The sequence below is a fragment of the Diabrotica virgifera genome, chromosome 7 (genome assembly GCF_917563875.1).
Source record: "Diabrotica virgifera virgifera chromosome 7, PGI_DIABVI_V3a".
Classification (NCBI taxonomy): domain Eukaryota; kingdom Metazoa; phylum Arthropoda; class Insecta; order Coleoptera; family Chrysomelidae; genus Diabrotica; species Diabrotica virgifera.
The window spans coordinates 101,162,276-101,188,806 of NC_065449.1; the positions used below are offsets into that span (position 1 = coordinate 101,162,276).

A 26,531-nucleotide genomic window follows, 5' to 3' on the forward strand; every position below is an offset into this window, starting at 1 on the left:
TTAAATTATTAGGTACTCTTTTGTAGCCTTAGGCTTTCTTAAATTTTGTTTTTTTTTATTCATTCGCTTATGCTTGATAATAAAAGAGATATTGATTATATATATTATACTTTTGTATTACAAAAATGATGTATGCTATTTGGTCTTCATCAATATCATTCCAAATCTCGAGAGCTACTATTTCTACCGCTTGTGAGGTTCTAGGAGGTGGCAAACGCTGTCGTAGTCTTCTGCTAATTATGTCCCGCAAATGTTCAATCCGGTTAAGATCTGGATTATGCGATGGCCAATTCAAAGTCCGAAGATTTAACTGTTGTAAATATTCGGTTACAGTTCGTGAACGTGAGGCATTATCGTATATTAGCAAAAAATTGTTAACAGTATAAGGAGCCGATAGCATGGTAGCTAAGTCCTTCGCTATGTAAGATCACTGCTTGAAACCACTCATCGCGGGTAAAATTTGTATTTTCACAACAAATCAGACACTTTTTGACTGTTAAAAATTTGACATCCATTAAATTGTCAATTTATCATAGCCTACTTTAGGTTTGTTTATTAAACTAAGCAGAAAATGAGAATTTATTGGTGAAAAACATCGCTAGCTGTTAATGTATCTAACTTTTTTATTATTTAACATAAGTAAATGAATCAAAAAAGAAAATATTAATAAAACCTAAGGCTTCAATTGTGTTTTAATTTCAATATTTTATATATGGTAGAATATTCCACAGGGTATTCCGAACTTTACGAAAAAACACAGTATGATTGTTACACCCGGTATAAAGTGACATTTACCTGCCTAGCAACATTATTATTACAGCTATATTGTTAAAGAATAAGGCTATAACATACTAAAAAAAAGCACTTAGAGCAGATAACAGGTTTAGGAAATTCGAGACATCTAACGTGTACAAGTCGCAAGTGAGTCGATTTTTTGCTCTCAAGTGTAGTTGTAGTTGTTCAAATGATGAACACGCTGCTGATATGAGCACATTGTAGAAAAATGCTCACAATCTTATTGAAGATTTTTTATTAAAACAGTTTTCAGGCGACCGGTTTCGGCGTTTACAGTTTATACGCCATCATCAGGCCCTTTAAGAAACTGAAGAAGATATCAGTACAAGAAAATTACAGTGTACAATCTGATGTTGGATTGTAACATTGAATTATCGTTATAAACGTCTAACATAACATTACATTACATAGTTTCTCACCTTTAGACGTATCAGAGGAGTATGACAACTGTCACTGTGACAGTAGAATTTTATAAAATACTCCTGTCACAGACGTCTAAAGGTGGGAAACAGTGGCGTACCGATAGATCAGCGGGCCCTGGTTCCAGTTGGGATGTGAGCCGCCCGCCCAATTAAAGCAAACATTGTATACCAAAAGTTTTTAATAAACATTAAATATAAATTATCATAATATATTATGTCACATGATATATTAATGCAATATTAAGCAAATGGATTAATAGTAAACGTTGATAAAACTCAATTTTTATATTTTCATTCCCAAAATGTTCTTAGCAATGTATACTCATTATCATTTAAATTTGACAATATACTTATTTCGTCAGTTACAACAACAACATTTTTAGGTTTAAATATAGATTGCCGTTTGAGATGGACTGAACAAGTCAATACAATAAATACAAAATTAAATAAATCGTTTTATGCTATTTCTAGAATAAAAGATACTATGCCGATATCAGCACTGATCAATATCTATTACGGCCTTGTTTACAGTCATATGAGTTACAACATACTACTATGGGGAAATTCTATTGACAGCCCTAAAATTTTTGTAACTCAGAAAAAAATTATTCGTAAAATATTCGGGCTAAAATTTCGGGAAACTTGTAAACCAACGTTTATAAAATACAAAATCATGTCATTCTATAGTCTGTACATTTACCACACTCTTCTGTTTGTCAAAGAAAATTTCAATCAATTTGAAACTAATGCTCATCGACATGATTACCATACAAGAAATTGTAATAAGCTCCGAATACCCCAGTTTAAAACATCAAGATTAGAAAATAGTTTTAAATTTATGGGAATGAAATTGTACAATAAACTTTCCGATGAAATGCAGGAGATTGCTAGTTTTAATAGTTACAAAAATAAAATCAAAAATTTATTATTAGCCAAATGCTACTATTCAGTCAAAGAATTCCTTGACGATAGCCTATAAACTATTTTACACTATTTTGTTTTTTATGTATAAATTGTTTTGTGTATACAAAGTCTAAAATGTCTAAAAATGTTAGTCTAAATATGTTATTTTATAATATGTGTTAGGTGTTAGGTACCTATAAAAAATTGTGTAGCTAAACAATGTTAGCTTGTAACAGTTATATTACTGTATATGACCTGTCCTATACATTTGTAAAAATGTCTTAAAAGGATGAATAAATATTTCTATTTCTATTTCTATTTATAAAAACTCCAGCTAATTTTAAACAGTAAATTAATATTAATCCTATCGTTTTTCATACTGACATGACCGATCACTTTACTCCAGCAGTTTTTACAGATAATCAAAATCAAAAATTTTCTACATCTAAATCTCCAGCCATAATGTATTAACAACCTTAATATCGGAAAACTAAAACAGCTTTTAAAAATGAACATTGGAATAATATTTATATTATGAACAAAATAGATTATTCATTGTATATATGATACATTTAAAAATAAGTTAAATAATTACATACCAACCTCTAGTATAGGGAGATACAACGCTTAAATAAAAAAAATATCAAAAATAAAACCTTGGATAACGGTGGGGTTGATATCTTTAATCAAACGACGAGATTTTCTTTAAAAAAATTATTAAAGCAATTTTTGCTAACTGTTATTATAAAAACTATAGAAATAAGCTTAATAGTTTGTTAAAAAAACCAAAAACGACTTATATCAAAATAAAATTCATGAAGCTGGTGCAAACACAAAAAATGTGGAATAAACATCTAAAAATAATGAACACATATTAATGATCAGATTAAATTTTAAATAAATATTTTTGACTGAATCGTTTAAAACTAAGTTAAGACTATATGAAGCGCTGTGAACATGAGGAGCGTTTGGATATCTTTTCGAAATTTTGGCTTGAACGCCGTTATAAATGCCAGTCATATTTGCTACACCACCGCATCCCTGACCCCGCAGTTTGTTCATGCATATATCTAATTTAGTTTATAATTTAGCCAAAATTTTATCGCTAAGTGTACTACACGCAGTTTGGTCAGTTATCGGAACAAATCGTAAAAATGATTCGTTAATAATTACATCCAAAACATTTTCTTCGGCATACACAATTTCTACATATCGAAAAACTAACTATACTGAATTTAAAATCAAGATGCAGTAGAAGTCAACAAAACAGGACACATTAACTGTTACAAGGAGCACTCCTGAATCATTACATATTTACAATGTATCTACAGTGTAACTCCCAAATGATGATTTACAAAGTTTATACATTGTAAATCATGATTGAGGACTGCTCCTTGTAGCAGTTAACGTGTTTTGGTTTGTTTACTTCTACTGCATCTTGATTGTGAATTCAGTGGCGGCTAGTCCTATGAGGCAGGTGAGGCAGTGCCTCACCGGTATATCAATCGACTCTACGTTATTTCGTTATTTCATCATCAATTCTTTAAATACAATTTAACTGTTTGAAATTTGCTAAATAACTTTATTTTCGTTATTTCATCATCAATTCTTTAAATACAATTGAACTTTTTGAAACTTGCTAAATAACTTATTTTTTATTATAAAACTTAATAACTTTATTTTTATGATAAAAAATAAAAATAGGTAGGTACGGCCCTGACCCCGTATCTTTGTAGTTAAGCGTTCTTCATAAATACATCGGTAGGTATTACCTACCCTACGTGGGAGTATATATGCGTCTCATTCTCACTTTCTCAAATTATAGCAGAAGCACTGCCTCAGATGGGTCCTTGTCTAGCATATTACGAAGCCGGCGGTGATCAGCCGGCCGCAATAAAATTTAAACTGAGAATAATTTTTGGAGCCGGGATTAAATATCCTTTCAGAGGCTGGCAAAAATATGCCTCTAGCGTGGTTTTGCAGTTTTTGTTAAAGCAGTTTGTTCTGGTTACGTGTACTTGGCCTTCTTACACTCTGGTTACTTACTATTAGTATAATTAGATGTTTAGAATATGTTATCATGCTGTGACTAGCTGTATGCCATTTTCCAAATGTCAATTAAATAAGTAAATTAATAAAAAAAATTAGAAATTATGATTTCTTTCATAATAATTTTACTTTTAAGCACGCTGTTTAATAAAAAATATAAAAAACCAAAAAAATAAAATTTAACCCTTAGTTTATTTAACATAAAAAATCAATCTTATAATATAACAGTAATTTGCTTACTTGCTTGTTTTTATTTCCTATATATTCAATACATTTACAATATAAGATTGGTTCCAAATGAAATTATCACGTGTTTGAAGGTATATTGATTGCGCACAATAATTTCATTTTGGCAAGTGATTAATAATAAAAGAATCAGTCAACAGCGTAACCAGGATGATCCTAAGGGGGTATGGGTCTTCGGGGGTATGGAATTAAGGAGGATGTTAAGGGTATGGGGCGCTTATAACCCCTAAAAACCCGCTGGTTACGCCACTGAAATCAGTTGTACGTTCTTGTCATGTAGTATATAATGTAAATTTTGCTTAATATGACTGTACAACGCTGATGAGACCAAGAAAGGACGAAACATCTGACTCACACTGTTTTGATATGTGGTATCATATTAATTATTTTTAGCTAAAAAAACAGCTAATAAGAGTATGAACGATGTTAAAGACTTAGAACTTTCGACTTTCTTTTGCGAATAAAATAATTGTTATTTAATATCGTTTGCAAGCCTTAAAATAAATACGGTGCCGTTTTGTGACGTTATGACGCCACAAAATCGACCTTCCGGCTATTAAAGAAAAGCTAACCATAATAATACAGGAAACTCTCTCTATAACGAGAGCTGAAATGGCGTACTAATTACCTCGTTATAAGCAGATCTCGTTATATCAGACAACAATATTATGTAATATATTATGTTTAGGATGTAAAAGAAGAAGACCAACGACAGACAGATGTCAGCGACGTAACGCCATTCTGGCTAGGTCATGTAACTTGTAAGTTGTAGCTTCTTGATTGCTAATAAAGATTTGTATGAACAATACTGTTTAATATTTGATTTACATGACGAAAGGAACTTAAAACAGTACATATCACCACTACTGAAATGTTTTGAAGCCTCCTCCATAGTTTATTAGGTGTCGATCATCGACTTCAACAATGAAACTTGGCCATCGCAAATTGTAAATTTCCTACGATATTCAATATCGGTCGACAGATAAATAGGAAGGAAGTTACAGGCGGTGGAATTTATTACAGCACTGGCCTCGGTAAGCACACAGATGTTGGACATACCTCGTTATAAGCGAAACTTCGTAATACCCGTGTTCGTTATAGAGAGTCTACTGTAATATTCCTCAAGTGTAGTGTGCCTCACTATCTTGTACTATCACGAGCCGCCCCTGTGTGAATTTAGTATAAGTTGGTCTGTTTGTGAAATTTCTTGAGTTGCATCTATAATATTATCGAAAAAAATGGAGATGCACTGATATTATGAAGTTCACTTTTAATTGAGTTTCCAAGCAAATCGTTTATCTTATTTTGAATTTTCAAATTTGCAAAAAGCGCGTTAAAGCGTTCCGCGGTTCTGGTTCCGCGGAACCCGCGGAACGATGCTCAATACGCCACTGGTGGGAAACTATGTAATGTAATGTTAATTAATACGTTTATAACGATAATTTCCACCTCCTCTAGTTTCATCTCTTTTTGTTCCGCAATGTATTATGTTTTCCATCTTTTGAGCTATTTTGCCGGTTATTAGCGCACTCATCACTGTATAAATAAAGAGTATACGTCGAACACCGTGAAGTACATCTGCCGAAATCTTGGTTTGTATATGTATAAGCTAACTGTCCACTTGAGATAAAAAATGTCGAGAGGTCTCAAGGTATTGTCCATTTTATATCAATTGCGGTCTCGAGGTCGGCATGGGAGACACGCTTGTAACTTTAGTCTCGAGTCGAGACCAAGACAACTTCGTGTCGACTAGAGTCGACACACAACCCACTATGTGACTTCATCGCGCTTATACATATACAGTCGAACTCGCTTATTAGAATCCAGTGGCGGCTCGTATAACTTTAGAAAGGTAGTGCCAGAATCCGGGCAGCTGCCTAAATTTTTTGTGGCGGTTTTACGATATGGTCAAAAAGGATATAAAATATAAATAGAGTATCACGATAAGCTGAATTTAATTGGGTTTTTATATTTAACTTACCAAGCATTGAAAAGCTAAAAACGTTATTCATGTGCACTTGAGATTTTTCATGGGATTTCAATTTCTCCCATATATGTACAAGATCATCGGTTTTTTTTTTCTAACGAAAAACCACCAAAAGAGTTTTTTAATATACTAATTTGATTTATTGTCAATAAATAAATTAAACGTAGAAAATAATCAAAATATTATTTTTATACCTACGACACCCACGATCACAACGCACTAACTAATAATTACAAATTAAAAAATATAGTAGAGTATAAACACAAATATACAATACAGTAGTAGACAATAAACACAATAGCGTCAAGCGAACGCGTAAAGAAACTAGAAATATGTAGATCTAAAACATTGTATCTTAAGATCCACTAACTTCCTTTTCGAGATTTCGAGCCTGGCACGGAGACTCCAATTTAAACGTATGTTAAAAGTGCAATACCGCTCTCTCTCTGTCACTTACACAGGATGCTCATACAATCTTTCTCTTTTCTCACGAGCCACTATGCCGTTCGGCACTGGGATTTTTATGATTTTCATCCTTTATCCGGTCAGCTGTGGGTGGCCAGAGTCGGTAGATTTGCATTGCGCTACACAGTTGCCAGATTTGATATAATTTATAAAAATAAAGAGAAATATTCACAAAAAAAAATAAACAGGCATTAAAATGTTTTTAAGATAAAAAATATGTTTCTGCATAGTTAGCAAGGTAGTGCCATGGCTCTATGGCACTACCTCACGGGCCGCCACTGTTAGAATCCCTGTTATAGGAATATCCCGGTTTATGTAATATAAATTCGAGGTCCCGAAACGTTTTCATTTACTCCTTAATAAATTTATCCGTTTATTGGAATATATTCTAATTAAACAATACCTCTTAATAGAATATTTTTTAGGTCATCCAATAATTTTTTTGTACAATTTACTAAAAATTTAAATTATGTTCGGTATTATGGTCTGTCGTCAAAGGCCTGTATAACACCTGTAGTGCTGGTTTATATTATTAGGGTTTCTTAATAAGTAGGTAATAAATATTTATTCGATCTTTAGCCGACAAAGTCATGGGTCATAAAGTAATTTTTATTTGTCTACAAAGTTCTATTATACATACATATTACCAAACACTTTTTACTGTTATAACACTGTTATAAATTATTGCTAGAAGCAGTTTATTTAGAATTCACCCAAAGAGTACCTACTTGTTTGCAAGAAGTTAATCATGGCTTTGTTAAATTCGAAAAGAAAAGATCTTACTAACCCGACGTGAGGTTGAATAATGTAACAATTCATTTCTTGCCGCCAATACAACGTCGATTCAACCAATGGATTAAGGATGACCACAAGGATTAACAACAATAAAGCTATAATTACCGATGATTTCTCAAAAAAATAAGTAATTTTATTATTTGCAATTTAATACAAAAATATTTACATATCTACATATTGCAAATATTTCAATTACTTTTTATATTAATTACTGTATTCATTCACATACATAATATATAATGTAATTTGGTATTTAATACATAGATACGTAGTAGTTCTACTACTGTATAATTGACATCAAAAGACCTAAATCCATATAGGTACATATATAAATTGGCATAATGTGTAAAACTACATATTGGCATAGTATGTAAATTAGTCCAGGAACTGAAGCTTTTCATCTCGCAATTTTTACAGAATGGACCGATTTGCTTGAAAATTTGAGAACAAGTAGTAGATAGTCCAAGGATTAAAATCTATATGATGCCGAAAGGCGCCTTTACCATGGGGGTGGTTGCCACCCCATCCCGGGGGTGGAAACTTTTTATTATATTTTGACCGCAAAAGTTGATAAAAACATTCATTCTAAGCAAAAAAGATTCTATACATTTTTTTGATAAAATGAATAGTTTTCGATTTATTCGCTATCAAAAGTGTTAGTTTTATATCGAAAAAATAAGTGTTTTTCAATAATATATTAATTTACGATTCACCCAATTTTTGCCGTACAAAAAATTTTCTCAAACCAATTTCTTGGGAATTAGATAACCTACAATTTCATATTTAAACATTTTTTCGTATATCTGATGCTAATGTTTCTATTCTGAAGAAATCGACATTTTTACCAAACTACAAAAATTCGTTATTCGCTTTTAACTCCAGTTTTTTAAAAACTAATCTTTCTAATCCAGTCAAACTTCTAGAATCTATTAATAATACATAAATAAAGAAGAATGAATAAGGCCAATGACTAAAAACACCGCTAACTTACATTATTATGCTTCTAATTGGATTTCTCCTTTTTTTTTCTAAAAAATATATTGATTTTTTAACCGTAACGTTTCTATTTTTGATTTTAGAAAGTTTGGCAAAAAATAATTTTGTAGGTTTTTATAAGGTCTATAAGCCTATTAATATTAATTCTTTTTAAAATCCTCAGTCGCAAAAAGAGGTGACTTTGAAAGGGTTGGTAAAGGTGGTTTTTGCATGTTATTACAAGTCTTAATTATCCATAGCTCACTAAATTTTTGCTTTAGTAAAAATTTTTGCAAACCAGTTTCTTGAGAATTAAATAAGCTACAATTTCATATTTATACATTTTTTCGTATCTCTGATGCTAATCTTTCTATTCTGAAGAAAAGGCCATTTTTTTCCAAACTACAAAAATTCGTTATTCGCTTTTAACTCCATTTTTTTAAAAACTAATCATTCTAAGCCTGTCAAACTTCTAGAGCCTATTAATAATATAAAAATAAAGAAGACCAAATAAGGTTAATGAATAATTTTAATTAGGGTGGTGATTAGGAGGTTGCTTCGGATCACTTTTTCGCTGAAAAAAGTAGGGACTAACATTCTTTTCAATATACGTCACTTAATTTTTGAGCTAAAGACTTTCTTTTTATTTCTGGAGATAGCTATTTTCAAATGCTTTAAATTAGTTTGAACAAGTTATCCTCGAAAAATGCATAGTTTTGCCGTCTTTTGATTTTGAAACTACAGTATTTAGCATTTGACCAAGAGCTATCATTTAATAATGTATAGCTCGATTACTATTGGTCTTAAAAAAATTAAAAGAAACGGTTTTGTTTATTGTTTCAAAAGGTACATTTTTGTTAAGTAAAGTTGTTTTGATAAAATGAAAACTTTTGGAGTTATTAGCCGAAAACTTGTTAACAACATTGATTTTTTCGATATAAAACTAACACTTTCGATAGCGAATAAATCGAAAACTATTAATTTTATGAAAAAAATGTATAGAACGTTTTTTGCTTAGAATGAATGTTTTTACTAACTTTTGCGGTCAAAATATAATAAAAAATTTCCACCCCCGAGATGGGGTGACAACCACCCCCATGGTAAAAGCGCCTTTCGGCATCATATAGATTTTGATCCTTGGACTATCCACTACTTATTCTCAAATTTTTAAGCAAACCGATCCATTCTGTAAAAATTGCGAGGTTTTGTCCTATTTTAAGCTTCATTACTTGGACTAAATACCATTATTACGTATATTCGGTACACTTATTTCGACTAGCCACCAATGATCGGTTATTAGAATATCCCGGTTATAAGAATATTTTTGCCTGGCACGAGGGCTATTCCAATAAGCGGGTTCGACTGTAGTCGAAATTCAATAAGATTGTCAGGGTATCGCTTAAAAATGATAGCCTCTGGAAGAGCCTGAGACGAGAGAGAAGTGCAGTGGTAATGTGAACATTTTTCAAATAAGGGAAAATAAGGGCTCGTAAAAAAATAAATATATAGCCGCTTGCCATCAAGTATTTACGAAATACAAAATGTTCGCCCTGACAACCTATTGAATTTGAAGTTATAGGTATTTTCATTATTCAAAACGGATTCGCGTCAGGCACTACCTTTTATAATATTGCGTATATGATTGTGCAAAAACGAAAAAAAGTAAAAAAAGAAATGTTGGATGAGAAAATAAGCGGATTATCGAATTGATTTGGGAGCCGGTTAAGCTCTCTTAAATGAGTAGCGGTTAGATGATGCAAAGCAATTCAAAAACTTTAAATTCGAATTGCTGCGCAATTTGGAACTGCTTTTATACTTTGGAACTGAAGTATTTGTCGCGGTTCCTGTATAACTTGTGGTTAACACTTCATAAGATTTTTTTTATTCGTAAAGAGAAATTATTTTTAAAATTTCATCATCGTCCAATGTCGGGCATTCAATTCATATCAAGTCAACATTTACTTTTTCTCTAAACACTAACTTAAGACTAGTCTCAGCTTTTCTGGCATAGACAAGAGACTAGATACACCAGGGAAATAAGGCAAAAATATATCATGTTTGGGACACTTAAGCAGCCAGGTTGCAAATGGGTTTTTTGGGTACTATATACCTAATACATTATAAATACAAAAATGCCCGTCACAGTTTGGACGAGAAATTTAATTATTAACAAATAAGTGTCAAAAATTGAAGTTTTTTCGTTTAAATCGCTGCAGGTAAAAATATGGTTATTAAGTATCTAATTTATAATATTTTTCTTTTAGTAGATGAGCCAAGGTTTAAAATAGCGCTTTTTGAATTTTGGTCCGATCATTTGTTGCTTCGAATATTGCAAAATAAAACTAAAATTTCGAAAATAAAAAATTTGCTATAACTTTTGCGAAAATGAATTTAAGACTTTCGTATTGCACGAAAAGTTAAGTCAAACAGTTCACACAACGCACAAAAAATTTTAGGACGATTGGTCAATTATTTTAAATTTTATTCAATTTGTTTATCGCAAACAGCTTTTTTTTCGCAATGTTATTGTTCAGAAAATAATAATAATACAGAAATTCTGTGAAAACAGCATGGAAGTAAAATAGTGATATTTTCAAAGTATTTAAAAAAATCATTAAAAATTTATTTTTGTCAATCGGAAAACATTTTACTAAAATAGAGTCATTTTTGGCTTATAAACAATTTGAATAACTTTGTTAATATTGACTGCAGGCTAAAACTACACTGGGATTTGAAAAACTGGTATTTTTATACGAATTTTCAAATAAAAATTTTTCACCTAGGTTAATTACGGTCAAAGTTAGCTAGTTTTTTTTATTTAAATGACGGCTACTTTGTTTATAACAATTAAGCAACCTAACTAGAGCTATTTTGAAGGTGAAGATATATAGTTTATGTGTAAAAGTTTGAGTAAACTTTGAACCACAACAGAGTGGTTAATAAAGTTTTAAAAATGGCGTCCGAACGGAATTAATTCGTGGTCGGTGGAGAGGAATTATTAAAATCCGTGCACTGAAAAAATGAAACTGATTCTGCAAACATATGCTGCGATTTAAATCGCCGGAACTTGTTGATGGATTTTGATCATAATTTTTTTAATTTGTATGTACTCCTAGTATTATAGAGTACGTTATGTACACACATCCCCACCTAACAATACAAAATGTTAGGGGGAACTCCCCTTATCACTCAGGGATATGAAAAGTAGATTACAACCGATTCTAAGACCTACCGAATATACATATATAATTACATAAAAATCGGTCAAGCGGTCTCGAAGGAGTATGGAAAGTAACACTATGACAGGAGAATTTTATAGATGTAAATATATAGATGGCTGTTAACAAATAGGGGTTGGTGATAAAAGAGTGAAAATTAAGGGTTGTATGTATTTTTTATTTCTACATCATATAAAATTAAGGTAGATAATTTTGTCAAAAAAAAATTTTAAAAAATGTCAGGGGTGCAACCCTCCTTATAACTTATGGGTATAAAAATAGATTAAAACCTCCTCTCCTCCTATAGGATATACGTGTAAAATTTCATAAAAATCGGCCAAGCCGTTTCGGAGTAGTATGGCAACTAACACTGTTACAGAAGAATTTGATGTATATAAAAGTAACTGCGAATTAAATAATAAAAGTTGCTAACTTTGACCCGAATTAACCTAGGCAAAAAGTTTTTTCTGAAAATTCGTGTAAAAATACCAGCTTTTTAAATCCTAAAGTATATTTACTATATAGTCAATATTAACAAAGCTATTCATATTATTTATAAGCCAAAAATGACTCTATTTTACTAAACTTTTTTCGGAGTGATAAAAACGACTTTTTAATGATTTTTTTCAACACTTTGAAAACATAACTATTCTTCTTGCATGTGATTTCCACAGAGTTGCTATATCGATATTATTTTCTGAACAATAACATTGCGAAAAAAAAGCTCTTTGCGATAAACAAATTAAATAAAATTTAAACTAATTGACGAATCGTCTTAAAAATTTTTGTGCGTTATATGGAATGTTTGACACAACTTTTATTGCAATATGAAAGTCTTAAGGCAATTTTCGCAAAAGTTATAGCACATTTTTTATTTTTAAAATTTTAGTTTTATATTGTCATTTTCCGACGCAAAAAATGAGTAGACTAAAATTCAAAAAGGGGTATTTTAAACCTTGGCTGATCTACTAAAATAAGATTATTCTAAATAATATATATAATTACCCTATTTTTACCTGTAGCGATTTAAATGAAAAAACTGAAATTTTTTACCCTTATTTGTTAATAACTAAATTTCTCGTCCGAACTGTGATGGGCATTTTTGTATTTATAATGTATTAGGTATATAGTAGCCAAAAAATCCATTTGCAACCTGGCTGCTCAAGTGTCCCGACAAAAACCTTATTTCCCTGGAGTAAGAGATTGGATCTCGAGATCATAAATAAGCATGTCCACTTCTGACAAGAGCAGTCTCGGCGACTAGTCACAGCTTGTCTCGGAGTGTTCTTCCAGACTCATATACATTTGTGAGTGCAGTCTCGGGACTGCTCTCGAGACTATTTTGTCTCAAATGGACACTTGCTTGACTGACAAAGCTTGACAGTTAATGGAATATTTACAATAAGTTACTTGACTGCAGTATGACCGGTGTATAAGGTAAGGCTTCGCGAAAGGAAAAAAATAGTTCAATAAGACACTCGTACAATATTTTATTGCAAAAATTGTATATACCGTCCACACAGTAACGCATAAATTCATTATTTCGTAAACCGGTGACTTTAAGGAAAAATCCCTGAACGGGTCGATTTTTATTTTTAAATTTCGATTTTTTGTCATTTATATCATACTAGTGACGTCATCCATCTGGGTGTGATGACGTAATCGATGATTTTTTTAAATGAAAGTAGGGGTCATGTGATAGCTCATTTGAAAGGGTATTCAATGCTCTATTCACTAATATAAACATTAACATAATTATTTATTCAGGGTGTTCAAACAAATTAATAATTTGTAATACGTTTTAATTTATTTATTTAATTCAAAACACGTTTTACTGTTGTCATAAAACAGGAAAAAAATGTTTATTTGACAAATAGGTATTATTTTTCGCTTAAATTCAATGTTAAAGCTGCCACCCACCTGCCTCTTAGCAGTTTGAACATTTCGTTTAAGCAAAAATCAATGTTTTTTTGTCAAATAATTTTTTTTCTGTTTTCTGACCTCAGTAAAATGTATTTATAATAAAATAAATTACATACATTAATTCTTTTGTGTCAATTAATTTAATTCAAAAAAATGTTTTGGACACCCTGTGTAAATAATTATGTTAATGTTTATATGTATTAGTGAATACAGAATTAAATACCCTTTCAAATGAGCTATTGCATGACCTCTATTCCCATTTAAAAAATTCATCGATTACGTCATCACGCCCAGGTGGATGACGTCACTAGTATGATATATACGCCAAAAAATCGTAATTTAAAAATAAAAATCGACTTGTTTCACGATTTTTCCTTAAAGTCACCGGTTTACGAAATAATGAATTTATGCGTTACTTTATGGACGCACTGTATGTATTGTACAATACTTACACATAGGTATAATTAAAATATTATCAAAAATATTCTAATTACTACAAACATAGAAACAACAAATATCAAAGTCTAAAAATCTAATCTAACAATATCTTGATACTTATCTCATGATAACATCTCAGTTTTGTTGCCTTCCCCAAGAAGTATCATTGGAATTATTAAACATTGTACGCACATTTCCATTTGGTTTTTCTGAAAAAATAATAAGTAAAAAAATATTGTGAGTATTATATTATGTCTTTATTTTATTTAGGGTGCCCAATATAAGAGGTGTTCCAGTCCAACAATGTTTGATGAGTTTGAAACGAACCTATCAGAGGCCCTAGAACAGTTTCAATATACGAGATGTGAAATTGCTTGACAAGGTTACATTTCAGATCTGATCTAGTTGTGGTTGCAAAAGGTTTGAGATAGGGAGATTCTTTATACCCTACATTATTAAACTTAGTGTTGGAAACTGTAATCAGAAGATGCAGCTTGAAGGTGGAAGAAACAATCATGAAAAATGAGCACAAGTGCATGAAATTTGCTGATAATATAACGATCTTAGCAAGAACAGTAAAAGAATTAAGATGCGTGGTAAAGACAATTATTGAAAAAGCACAGTTTGGATTGGAGCTAAATGAAGACAAAACCAAATATATGATCATGGAAGGAACAGAAGAAGATTTTAGTGTAAGGTCTGTAAGTGATAAAAGTTTTAGAGTGCCGGGTCGGGCTGTGCCGTGCCGGCCGTTCATAATGGGTTTCTTGCTTTAAACAAGAAACCCATTATGAACGGCCGGCACGGCACAGCCCGGCCCGTCACAGGACAGTCCAAATTCATTTGTATAGTTTTAAATGCAACGTAACCCATTATGAGCGGCCGGCTCGGCCCGGCACAGGCCAGCACGCAAACGGAACGGCCAAAATTCTCCGAAGAGAATAAAATCCGTTGAAGTCGAACGGCCAGTTGGCGCCAGTGCTTCATAATTGTTGGTAATAAGCAGATATATTGTTGATTTTTTAATTGAAAGCGCGTTGTTTCTTTTGAAATAAAATAATATGGAAGAACTTTTCATTGAGAGTGTCAGAGAAAACCCATTTTTGTATGATGCATCGGACTCAAGTTATCATGATAGTAAGAAAAAGGACAATACATGGGTACAAATATCCGAAAATTTTGATCAATGAACAGGTACGTACATTATCTTTTAACCATGAATTCGTTTTTTTTTAACATGATGCATCTTCATTAAAATTGTGTAGTTTATGTCTTTTAAAAACTTTTATTTTACGATAGTTTTTAAAATATATGATCATTTTTCCGGTGCCGTGCCGTGCCGGCCGTTACAAATGGGTTTTTGGACGTGCCGGCCTGTGCTGTGCCGTGCCGGGCGTTCATAATGGGTTTCTTGCTTATCGTAAAAATACAAAGAGGCAAAAAAGTTTTAAAAACACTGTGTTTAACTAATGGTATCGTAGTAATAGTTTAATTGGGACGTATACAAACATTTGAGGGGTTTAAAGGAACAAAACCCCCATAAAATTTTTATGTAAACATATTAAAAAATAAGCCGCAACTCGATAAAAACTGCCTTATCGAAAAAATACTAGGAGCCAAAAAAGTTTTAAAAATATTGAATGTAACTAATGGTACCACAACAATAATTTAATTGGAACGTACACAAAAGTTTGGGGGGGGGGGGGGTTAAGGGAACAAAACCCCCATAAAACTTTTATGGGGTGCACAAATTTCACTATATTTTTTCTTTAAGATGTTCCTGTCATAAGAATGTCACATGTCCATTTTCAATAAAAAATCTCTAATAGTTTTCGATATACAGTGGAACCTCGATTATCCGTCTCTTTATTAACCGTCACCTCTGTTAACCGTCAGGGTACATACAGAAGTTGTATTGACTACATAAGCAAAAATTTTAATGTAAAAAATAAAAAAAAGTTAATTTGATTTGTGATGAGGACACAAATGGCTATCCATTGCTGACAGATAAAGAAATCGTTGAAATGGCAACAAAGGAGGACCAAACAGATTCAGAAACTGACACAGACTTGGAATTTGACTGTAGCTATATTGATAAACCTATCGTAACTGACAAAGATTTGCGTAAATGATCTAGAGAGAAGCTGCATCGCATATGCAATAATTCATCGAGTGGTATTCTCAACAAGAAGAAGCCAATAAAGTAGATTGCATGATCTTATGTCGATTAAGAAATTCAGCTGTCGCAAAATGTGAAGCAACTGTAAAACAAACACAGATTTCAGAATATTTTAAATTGATTTGATTGTACGAACACAAATCCCTCTTATATTGTCAAACAAAGCATATAAATGAAATTTGAGAGTTGTACTATGAATTTTAATTATTTTTAATGTTCTGTTAACTGTCTTTTCGATTATCCGTCATACCCTTGGTCCGGTGCCCTGACGGATAATCGAGGTTCTACTGTATTCGAAAAAATCTATTTTCATTTTGTAACTTCAGAGAGCTGTAACTTTTTTTATGTGCATATTAGTACTAAGGTAAGTTAGGTTCATTCGAACTATTTTTGGTCCCAGAATATGTGATTTAATTTATGACCTGTATTTTTGTTACACCCTGTATAAAACAGTAAGTTGACCCACAGTAACATATATGCATGCGAGGCATAGACATTAAATAAGAAGGAAGAGGATATTCTGAAAAGATGGGAAAGGAAAATATTGAGACGCTTATTCGAAGGAAAAACCAACTATTAAGTAATGGCTTTATAAAAAAACCTACCACCATCAGGTTCGTCAAGGTCACAAAGGATCAGATGGTTGTGACATGTAAAAAGAATAGCAGCGAACGGAATGCCTAAATTAATTATGACCAAAAAACTAATTGGTCATGATTCGTTTATATCCGATTCCCTCTAAGAAGAAAAAAATGAGATACCTACATTGTGTATAATCATTTTACTATGTACTGCGCCTAGCAGAGCGTACACTACATTTACCTACACCCTAATGAAACACTCACTGCTGGACATTTCTTTTTCTTTTCTTTTTATGGCATTGGCATAACCAATTGACCAGGACATGAGTTATATTATACATCAAGTGAAAAACGCTCAATAGATTGAGGATCAAGTAAAGCTAATCTCGTGATGGCAGTGGCGCACCCAGAATTTTCCTCTAGGGGGGTTGGCTTGGGCTGGGTTCGGACAACTAATCGCTGACAAAAAGTCCTCACAAATTAACCCTGGACAAAAAATCCCCAGACAAAAAATCCCCGGACAAATAATCCTCGGGCAAAACATTACCACAAAAAAATCCCGGACAAATAATCCCCACAAATTTTTTTCGACAAAATATTCCCACAAAAAATCCCCATGAAATATTTGCTACCGAATAGTTCTCTAAAAGTTTTCCCGTGAACGCAATCGACTCAAATGTTTTTCAGCCTCAGTGCATAAGAGTTATAGCAATGGCCATGAAACCGCTTTTCGGCACGACAATAATGATTAAAAGTAATTAAGATTAAGCATGAATTATTGTAATTTCGATTACCAAATTTCGAATTCCAATTACATGCCGAAAACTTCAAATTTTACATGACAAACGAGTGTGAGTTTTTTCAAAAATCGTGGAAGATATGGGGAATGAGCTAAAGCTGTGTGAATCATGTTTTAATTATTCGCTTAATCTTTTGCTCACTTGAATAACTAAGTTCAAAACATTACCTATTATCTGTGTGCATCCATGAAAAAATTTTGCGCTATTAAGAATATTTAGCTTTAGTAAACTTTAGTTTACTAGATATTAGACAAATGCCTGAAAGGAATGGGAGTATACTCAAGACGTGCATCAGATCTTTATAGATTTCAAACAGGCGTATGATTCAATAATTATCCTACACTATGTACACTATGGTCACTATAGAATACAATGGTCGAGCTGGGCGTAGCCAAGAAACTAACTGCGGTAACGCAAATAAGTAACTTCTTTGCACAAGTTAGAAGAGGTGGGGAAATATCAAATGCTTTCTGCGTAAATTCTGGACTGAAACAGGGAGATCCGTTGTCCCCATTGTTGTTTAACCTGGCCTTAGAATATGCCATGCGAAAAATTTATCCAAATATCAAACCAGACATAGCTGCTCGGGGAGAGGCCAGGTGGGAGAAAGTCTGTAGGACGGCCTATAAAAAGGTGGAAAGATGCAGTCGAGAAGATCTGGAAAAAATGCGAGTGAGACAATGGGAAATAGTGGCACAGGACCGACACATGGAAGGCAATATAGTAAACAACTCGCAAGGATACTCGAAGAGTTATAACGCCATTGATGATGATAATAACTAAACATATTTGGCGTTAAATTTGCAAAAAGTAACAGGTTTTTGTGCATTACAATCAAGATTATCGTTTTCAGGACCAGCAGTTTTCATCACGAATAGGCAATGTTTTGAATATAGTTATTAAAAGCAGAGTAAGTAAAATATTTAAGCGAATAATTACAACATGGTTCCCACAGTCTTAGCGCATTCCCCATATCTTCCACGATTTTTGAAAAAAACTCACACTCATTTGTTATGTAAAATTTGAAGTTTTCGGCATGGAATTGAAATTCGAAATTTAGTAATCGAAATTACAATTCATGCTTAATCTTAATTGCTAATCATTATTTTCGTGCCGAAAAGCGGTTTCATGGCGATTGCTAGAGCTCTCACGCACTGAGGCTGAAAATCATTTGCGTCGATTGCATTCACGGGAAAACTTTTAGAGAACTCGGCAGCAAATATTTCTTGGGGATTTTTTGTGGGGATCTTTTGTCCAAAAAAATTTGTGGGGATTATTTGTCCGGGATTTTTTTTCCTGGGATTATTTGTCCGGGGATTTTTGTCATTTTTTGTCCAGGGATAATTTGTGGAGATTTTTTGTCCGGAATTATTTGTCCGGGGATTATTTGTCCGAGCTTCGCTTGGGCTATTATTCTTTATATTTTTTTTATGCCCTGGGAGGGGTTTTAACCCCTAAAACCCCTCCCTGGGTGCGCCACTGCGTGATGGTCATTGTGACTGGAGAGATGTAGTCCCCAGCTGTCTATTAGTCTATACAGGTATCAATTAAATTGATTATGCATATTTCCTAAACAAAATCAGTGTTTTTATTGATCAGAGCATGGTTGGTTGGTGAGTACCGGTCTTATTAAGGTTTTTTATATTTGGCATTTTGTTTTTCTTGCGACGTTATCTGATCTTAGTTGCCGAATTAAGCCATGGTAACTTTTATTGGCAATAAATATGGGGCTCTTCACTTCCCGGCTCAGAAACCTGGACACTCACTAAAAGAGAGGAAACATTGCTAGCCACCTTTGAAAGAAAAATCTTGCGACACATATACAGTGTGTCTGCGTAACTTGGAACCATATGGGAAACTTTTTTACGAAAAAAAAGTTATTCTTCATAAAGTGCTCTGCATAGTCCAAAACCTAAGATGCATTCATCAGATATCAAATTTTATCAATAATATACGGGGTATGTCCAAAAATATGAATTTCGCTCAAGAGTAAAGTGCCTTTATATTTCACAATATCAAAAATTGTTATAAAGAAAAGTTGTTTGTAATTAAAAATTATGTTTTAGTATGCATTTACACTCCTCTAATTGAAAAAAAAATGAAAATTTTCCAATTGCAGATACCTAACATCATTTTTATTTAAGATAACTTCGTTATTATTAATTTTGCGAAAAAAATTTATTCTTTATAAAAATGTCTGAATAGTCAAAAAACTAAGATGCAATCATAAGATATAATTTTTTTTTATTTTATACGAGGTATGTCAAAAAATATGAATTTCGCTCAAGAGTAAAATTCCTTTATAGTTCACAATATTTTAACTACAAGGATGCAATTGCATATTGAAATACAGTTTTTAGTTCTGAACAACTTTTTTTAATAAAAAATTTCAATATTGTGAAAATTAAAGGTACTTTACTTTTCAGCGAAATTCATATTTTTGGGCATACCTCGTATAAAATTGACAAAATTTAATATCTTATAATTCTATCTTAGTTGTTAGACTATGCAGAACGTTTTATAAAGAATAACTTTTTTTCGTAAAAGTAATAATAACGGAGCTATCATAAATAAAAATGATGTTGGGTGTCCGTGATTAGAGGAAAATTTTCACTAGTAATACCACTAGAGGTCAAATTATTTCCGGAAATTTTTTTGAGATCATGAATATTTTGAAAATTTCCCGAGTCGCAGACGAGGGAAATTTTCTAAAAATATTCATGATCAAAAAAAAATTTCCGGATATTAATTTGACTTCGCGTGGTATTCGGTAAGAAAATTCCACACCAGATTTGCATTTGAAAATCCAAAGCTGCATGAACAGATTAATAGCGCGCCATAGCTTTGTCAGCAATTATTTAGGCTTTCAAATTCGTAATTTCTACTCATTGTAGTTGCATGGGAATACCATTTCAAGATAGAAAATAGTATATTCTTCAATTTTACATAAGTTTTGAGTAACTACAAGTGATAGAAAATGAATCAAAACTAAATTATGTAAACAAATAAAAACCAGTCTGTCAAAAATGTTCTGTTATTGTAAACGTCAAAAAATTTTCACTATAATTCGCTGTTGGGTACCCCACGAGCACAAAATTTCCGATAAAATACCTCCGTTGCCATGGTGATCTGTCAAAATAACGTATTTTGATTGGTTCAAAATTACAGGTGTGGAATTTTCAAAAAAAAAAATTTTTATTAGAAAACTGTAAATGCAGATTATAACATAATTTTTAATTACAAACAACTTTTCTTAATGAAAATTTTCGATATTTTGAAATACAAAGGCACTTTACTCTTGAGCAAAATTCATATTTTTTGACAAACCTCTTATACTGTTAATAAAATTTGATATCTGATGATTGCGTCTTAGATTTTAGACCATGCAGAACACTTTATAAAGAATAACTTTTTTTCGTAAAATTGATATTAAAAAAGTTTCCCATATGGTTCCAAGTTACGCAGACACGCTGTATAAGGGCACAAAAGAAAACGGAATTTGGCGATGAAGTTGAAGCACGGAGTTGAAGAACGGAAGCTTTGAACTATACAAAATATACCAGGATCCGGATATCATAACATTCATTAAAATAGGACCGCTGCGTTGTATGGGACATGTAGAAAGAATGGAAGAAGGCGAAATACCAAACAAAATATTCAAACAGATGCCAGTAGGAAAAAGAACAAGAGGAAGACCGAAGCTGAGATATTTAGAACAAATAGAAAATGATATAATAATAATAACCATAAAAATAAAAAACTGGAAAAAAAAAGCACGAAACAGATCAGAATGGAGAAGAATTCCTGGAACAGGCCAAGACTCAGAAAGGGTTGTCGAGCCAGTGATGATGATGATGGTTGGTTGGTAACTGATGTTATAGTATAGACTGTCGGGTTTAAATATAAGTTCAATGACGATTTTATCCCATATGCCTTTGAGAGTACTGAAAAATTAAAGTAAAGAGGGTAAAATATGTGAAAACTGTGGGATTTCCTAGAAAAATCTGCGTGAAAATTGAATTTTCTTTTGTAAAGAAAATCGCATGTGCTGCGAAGATTTTATCCCTTATGCTATTTTAGGAATCGATAGAGGAGTATAAATTCTATTTTTAAAAATTTTGGCGTAAGACTACTGGTGCCCTAAGGGCGTTAATTATGACCTAAAGATGTAATGTCAATAGATCAGTGATTTTCTCCTTTATGAAACTTGAAAGTTTATTAGTTTTCACCATAAGATACCTGCAAAGAAAGCATGCCGGCAAATGGTGAAAACCAAATACCTTGGATAAGTTGCAGAACATAGGAAAAATTCGATTTTGAGAAAAACGAACCCATTCAACTCTAAATTTTCTTTTCCTTTTGCTTATCTTATATGACATTCACAGTAAACAAAAAGTCATAAGGGGTAATAAGGATTTTCTCGGGACACTCAAAGATCCAGGTGCTAACTACTTTTTTAGCTATGGTAGACCTATAGGAAAAAAACCTACCTGTTTCCTGCCTAGAGTTCTCGTCCGTTTTTTAAATATCAACAATTTAGTGCAAATATCGCGATTTTTTCGATTTTTTGCATCCCATTTAAAGGCTAAATAGTTGACATATATATATATATATATATATATATATATATATATATATATATATATATATATATATACAGTGAGCACGTAAAGGTTGGAATAAATTCATTTTCTCGAGAATGGACGACTTTGCAAAAAAATCCCGAAACAGGTCAATTTTTATTTTTAAATTACGACTTTTTGGCATATATCATACTAGTGACGTCACCCATCTGGGCGTGATGACGTCATCGATGACTTTTTTAAATAAAAATAGGGGTCCTGTGATAGCTCATTTGAAAGGTAATTCAATTATCTATTCAGTAATATAAGCATTGACATAATTATTTATACAGGGTGTCCAGAAAAAAAATTTTTGAATTAAATTTATTGACATAAAAAGAAGAAAGTATGTAATTTATTTAATTCAAAATACATTTTACTGCTCTCAGAAAACAGAAAAAATGTTTATTTGAAAAATAATCATTGCTTTTCGCTTAAATTAAATGTTCAAACTGTCAAGAGGCAGGTGGATGGATGCTTTAATATTAAATTTAAGCAAAAAACAATATTTATTTATCAAATAAACATTTTTTCCTGTTTTCTGATAGCAGTAAAATGTATTTTGAATTAAATAAATTACACACATTCTTCTTTTTATATAAATAAATTTAATTAAAAAAAAAATTTTTTGGACACCCTGTATAAATAATTATATTAATGTTTATACTGCTAAATAGAGAATTGAATTATCTTTCAAATGAGCTATCACTCAACCCCTATTCTCATTTAAAAAAATCATCGATGACGTCATTACGCCCAGACGGGTGACGTCACTAGTATGATATATATGCCAAAAAGTCGTAATTTAAAAATAAAAATTGACCTGTTTCGGATTTTTTTTCCAAAGTTGTTCATTCTCGAGAAAATGAATTTATTCCAACCTTTACGTGCTCACTGTATATATATATATTATACAAGCTGTACGCTCCCGAGGAAGCTGAAGCTGTTTTCACTTGAAGATCCTTTTTGTGGGGGATCATCCCATTCTGACTTTGGTTTTACAATTGCTGGTGTGACTTCGCTGTTTCCACTACCTTTCTCCATTCTTCTCTCTCTCTGATTTTGCTTCCTATATTTCTAATTTCCATACTTCTTAAATCTTCTTCCACTTGTGTCCATCTGAGTTTAGGCCTGCCTCTGGTTCTTGTACCTGGTGGTATCCATTCGGTTATAACTCTTAACGGATTATTCTTCTCTCTTCTCATTATGTGTCCATACCATCTAATTCTCTGTGCTTTTGTTGCTCTTACTATGTTCTCTTGACCCATCCATTCTTGTATTTCGTGGTTCATCCATTGCCTTGCATCCTCTTCGTTTTCCCTCTTTGGTCCCAGAATTTTGCTCATAATTTTTCTCTGAAAAACTTTCAGCTGCTCTTCTTCTCTTGCTGTTAATGTGAATGTCACCAAAGCATATAGCACTATTGGTCTTACCCTAACAACACACAACATTCCAGGAATGTACTACCAAAGTTCTATCAATATTTGAATGTCCTGGACATTTAGGGAACATTCGGTGAACATCTGTTTAAATTATTCCTGGAATGTTACCATAAGACATTCTGTGAACATACTACCAATGTTCCTATATTTTAAGTTGCGAAATAATACATACGTGTAAGAGATACAACATTACTTATAACATACCAGACAAACTAAGTGACATTTTAGGCCTACAGTGCAATAATATGTCAAATTTAAAGAGTTTCCCAAGATTATAAACATACAAATGTAATAAAAATTATTGTTCGCGAATATTCAATTTGGAATGCGATTTTGTTAATAAAAAAAATACTTATAACTTATGCAAAACCCAAGAGAGGCATTTATATTTATTTCTTTTGCGTTCATTTTCAAATTCGCCGTGCATATATTTTTGTGCATGGCGCTTGAGAGGGCATCACGTGACTAAAAACGACCAACCATCGACCTCGCTTCGGCCATCTTGGCATCTTCATCTTGGCGACCTTGCCTTGCCGTGGATTGTTTTTAGTTGTTTGTATTATTTGTGCTTTTTAAGAATATTTTTTTAATTCGGATACTTTTATAATAGCTTTAATAGTATTATTAACATAGTGCATAAAATGGTGTCCTGTTTTTAACGCAGTTGGAGTAGCAGAAACAAATGTAGATAAAAAAATCTGCAGGAATAACGTTTCAATTATGACAGAAGCTCCAAACAAATGACTGAATGAAAAGCCCTATTAAAAGGTTAGTATGCAAATATGTAAACGAAAGCATGCCCTGTATTTCAGAAAATAAATTAATACTATTAATACCCTAATAATACTATTCATAAAAAATCTTTTAAGTAACGTAGATATAACAAAGTGAATAAAAGGCATAAATCAGAAGAATTATTATTTTATTTTATAAGTTAATAATTGGTCATATCCATTTATTATTTTAATAATAATTGTGAATAAGCCACAAACTTCGCTTATTCCTAACTAAAATAGTAAATAGAGATAGGTAATAACAAAAGGATTTATAAAACTAAAATAATTCCTTTTGCGTTTTTGCTAGTGTATGCGTTTATAAATAGGATGGTAGACCACACACTATAATATGCAGTACCAACTAATGAATACACAGAATATTATAGTCGATTTGCTAAACTCAGTCTCAGTACTAATTACTGTAATTTTGGCAAAATTGGCCAAAAACAAAAAAAATTACCTACTAAAATCACTAGCCAGTTGTGTCTGAGTTTGGGGAACCGACTATACTAATAAACAATTTCTAAGCTGTTTTATAATAATTTTGTGAGTTCATTAATCATATTTTTTATTTAAAACTAAAATTTGTTAATAATGCTTAGTAATGCATATATTTTGTATTTTTAGCTTTCCAGAAGATCCTGCGAAGAAGACATGAAGTATAGATCAGATTTGTTAATAGAGGAGTATGTTCAAAACACTTTTTAGAAAAAGATATTGACAGAACTTCACTTTCATCTGTTCGTTTGAGAGACTGTGCTGTTCCAATAGCTTATGTCACACAGGTATATGCATAACCTAATTAATAATACAGTCCGTACAATATAGATACTGTTGTAATTCATTATCTACATCGGAGATCTAAGTTGACATTGTTGCCCAACTACAAAAAATTTTTGAATTCATTTTAAGTCAAATATATCACATAATTATTGCGAAGTAGATTATACAACAAAACAGATTAATATTCAATGTAAATAAATAAAAACATCAGAAATCGAAAACAAGAATTAAGGTATAATCTTATGTTACAGTTATTAAGGTACCAAGGGTATTATAGGGATATACGTTGACCGAAAGCGTTATTATTATAATACCTGTGGTGCCTTCAACGTTTAATGCCCGACTAAATTATTCTTTATATGCGAAAAATTTGAATGAATTTTGAATTGATTAGTTTTTAAATAAGTACATTTACCAGTAACAGTAGTAACGTAATTGTGGTAACCATAGTTTTACTTAGGTTGATATTTGTCAACTTGACAGTATCTAAGTCGTTATTTAAATTTAATGCCCAAGGGCGTTATATCGTACTTAACAGACTTCGAAATGTCATTATTTGTCAAATAATGTACCAGTAGGACATTAAAGTAAATAATAAAAACAATAAATATAATGAATACTAAATACTTATTTGTTTGTGAAAAATCTATTTCTTTGTGGCTTTTTTGTAATTAATTATTCTAATGGGGAAATAAGCCACAATTTACTTGAAAAAATAATTTTATTAAGGTTTCTACTTCCACATCGGATGTCGTTGTCAAAATACAAAATGTTCATTATTATTATTTTATTTATTAAATATTATTTATTATTTATTTAAATATTATTTAATATTTATTTTTTTATTATTATTATTTATGCATATTATTACCTGTAAATAATATTTCTTCTGATTGTTAATTGTAAAGGATAGAAAAATTACCTTTTATTTTATTTTCTTTTAGAATCAGCTGAGAGAAGTGGTCTACAAAAAACCAGAAAGGAAACGGAATATGTGGCTACGAAAAGCAAAAGAAAGGTTTACAAAGCAAATGTGACACATTTTTTTATAATATTTAGGAATGTCGGCAAATTACATTAAAAAATGTATGTAAAGATTTTTTGCAATAAAAATGTTTATATTTATCAAGGA

The 26,531-nt window shown here is 31.7% G+C and overlaps 2 protein-coding genes and 1 long non-coding RNA gene across 4 annotated transcripts in view; 2 read left to right on the plus strand and 1 right to left on the minus strand.

The window, feature by feature from the left end:
- LOC114336265 (pickpocket protein 28) overlaps nt 1–26,531 on the plus strand; it is a 353,651-nt gene that overhangs the window by 150,369 nt on the left and 176,751 nt on the right. The window lies entirely within an intron of this gene.
- Nucleotides 13,321–26,531, minus strand: part of LOC126888876 (TAR DNA-binding protein 43-like) — a 117,975-nt gene continuing 104,764 nt past the window's right edge. For both annotated transcript variants that reach the window (XM_050657305.1, XM_050657306.1), the window contains exon 5: nt 13,321–14,425. In XM_050657305.1, coding sequence (XP_050513262.1) covers nt 14,352–14,425 — 74 coding nt within the window. In that variant the 3' untranslated portion in view covers nt 13,321–14,351. The remainder of the gene's footprint in view (nt 14,426–26,531) is intronic.
- LOC126888877 (uncharacterized) lies at nt 24,238–26,524 on the plus strand. The gene is made up of 3 exons (XR_007699691.1): nt 24,238–24,608; nt 25,244–25,401; nt 26,344–26,524. It is a non-coding gene; the product is annotated as an uncharacterized LOC126888877 (long non-coding RNA).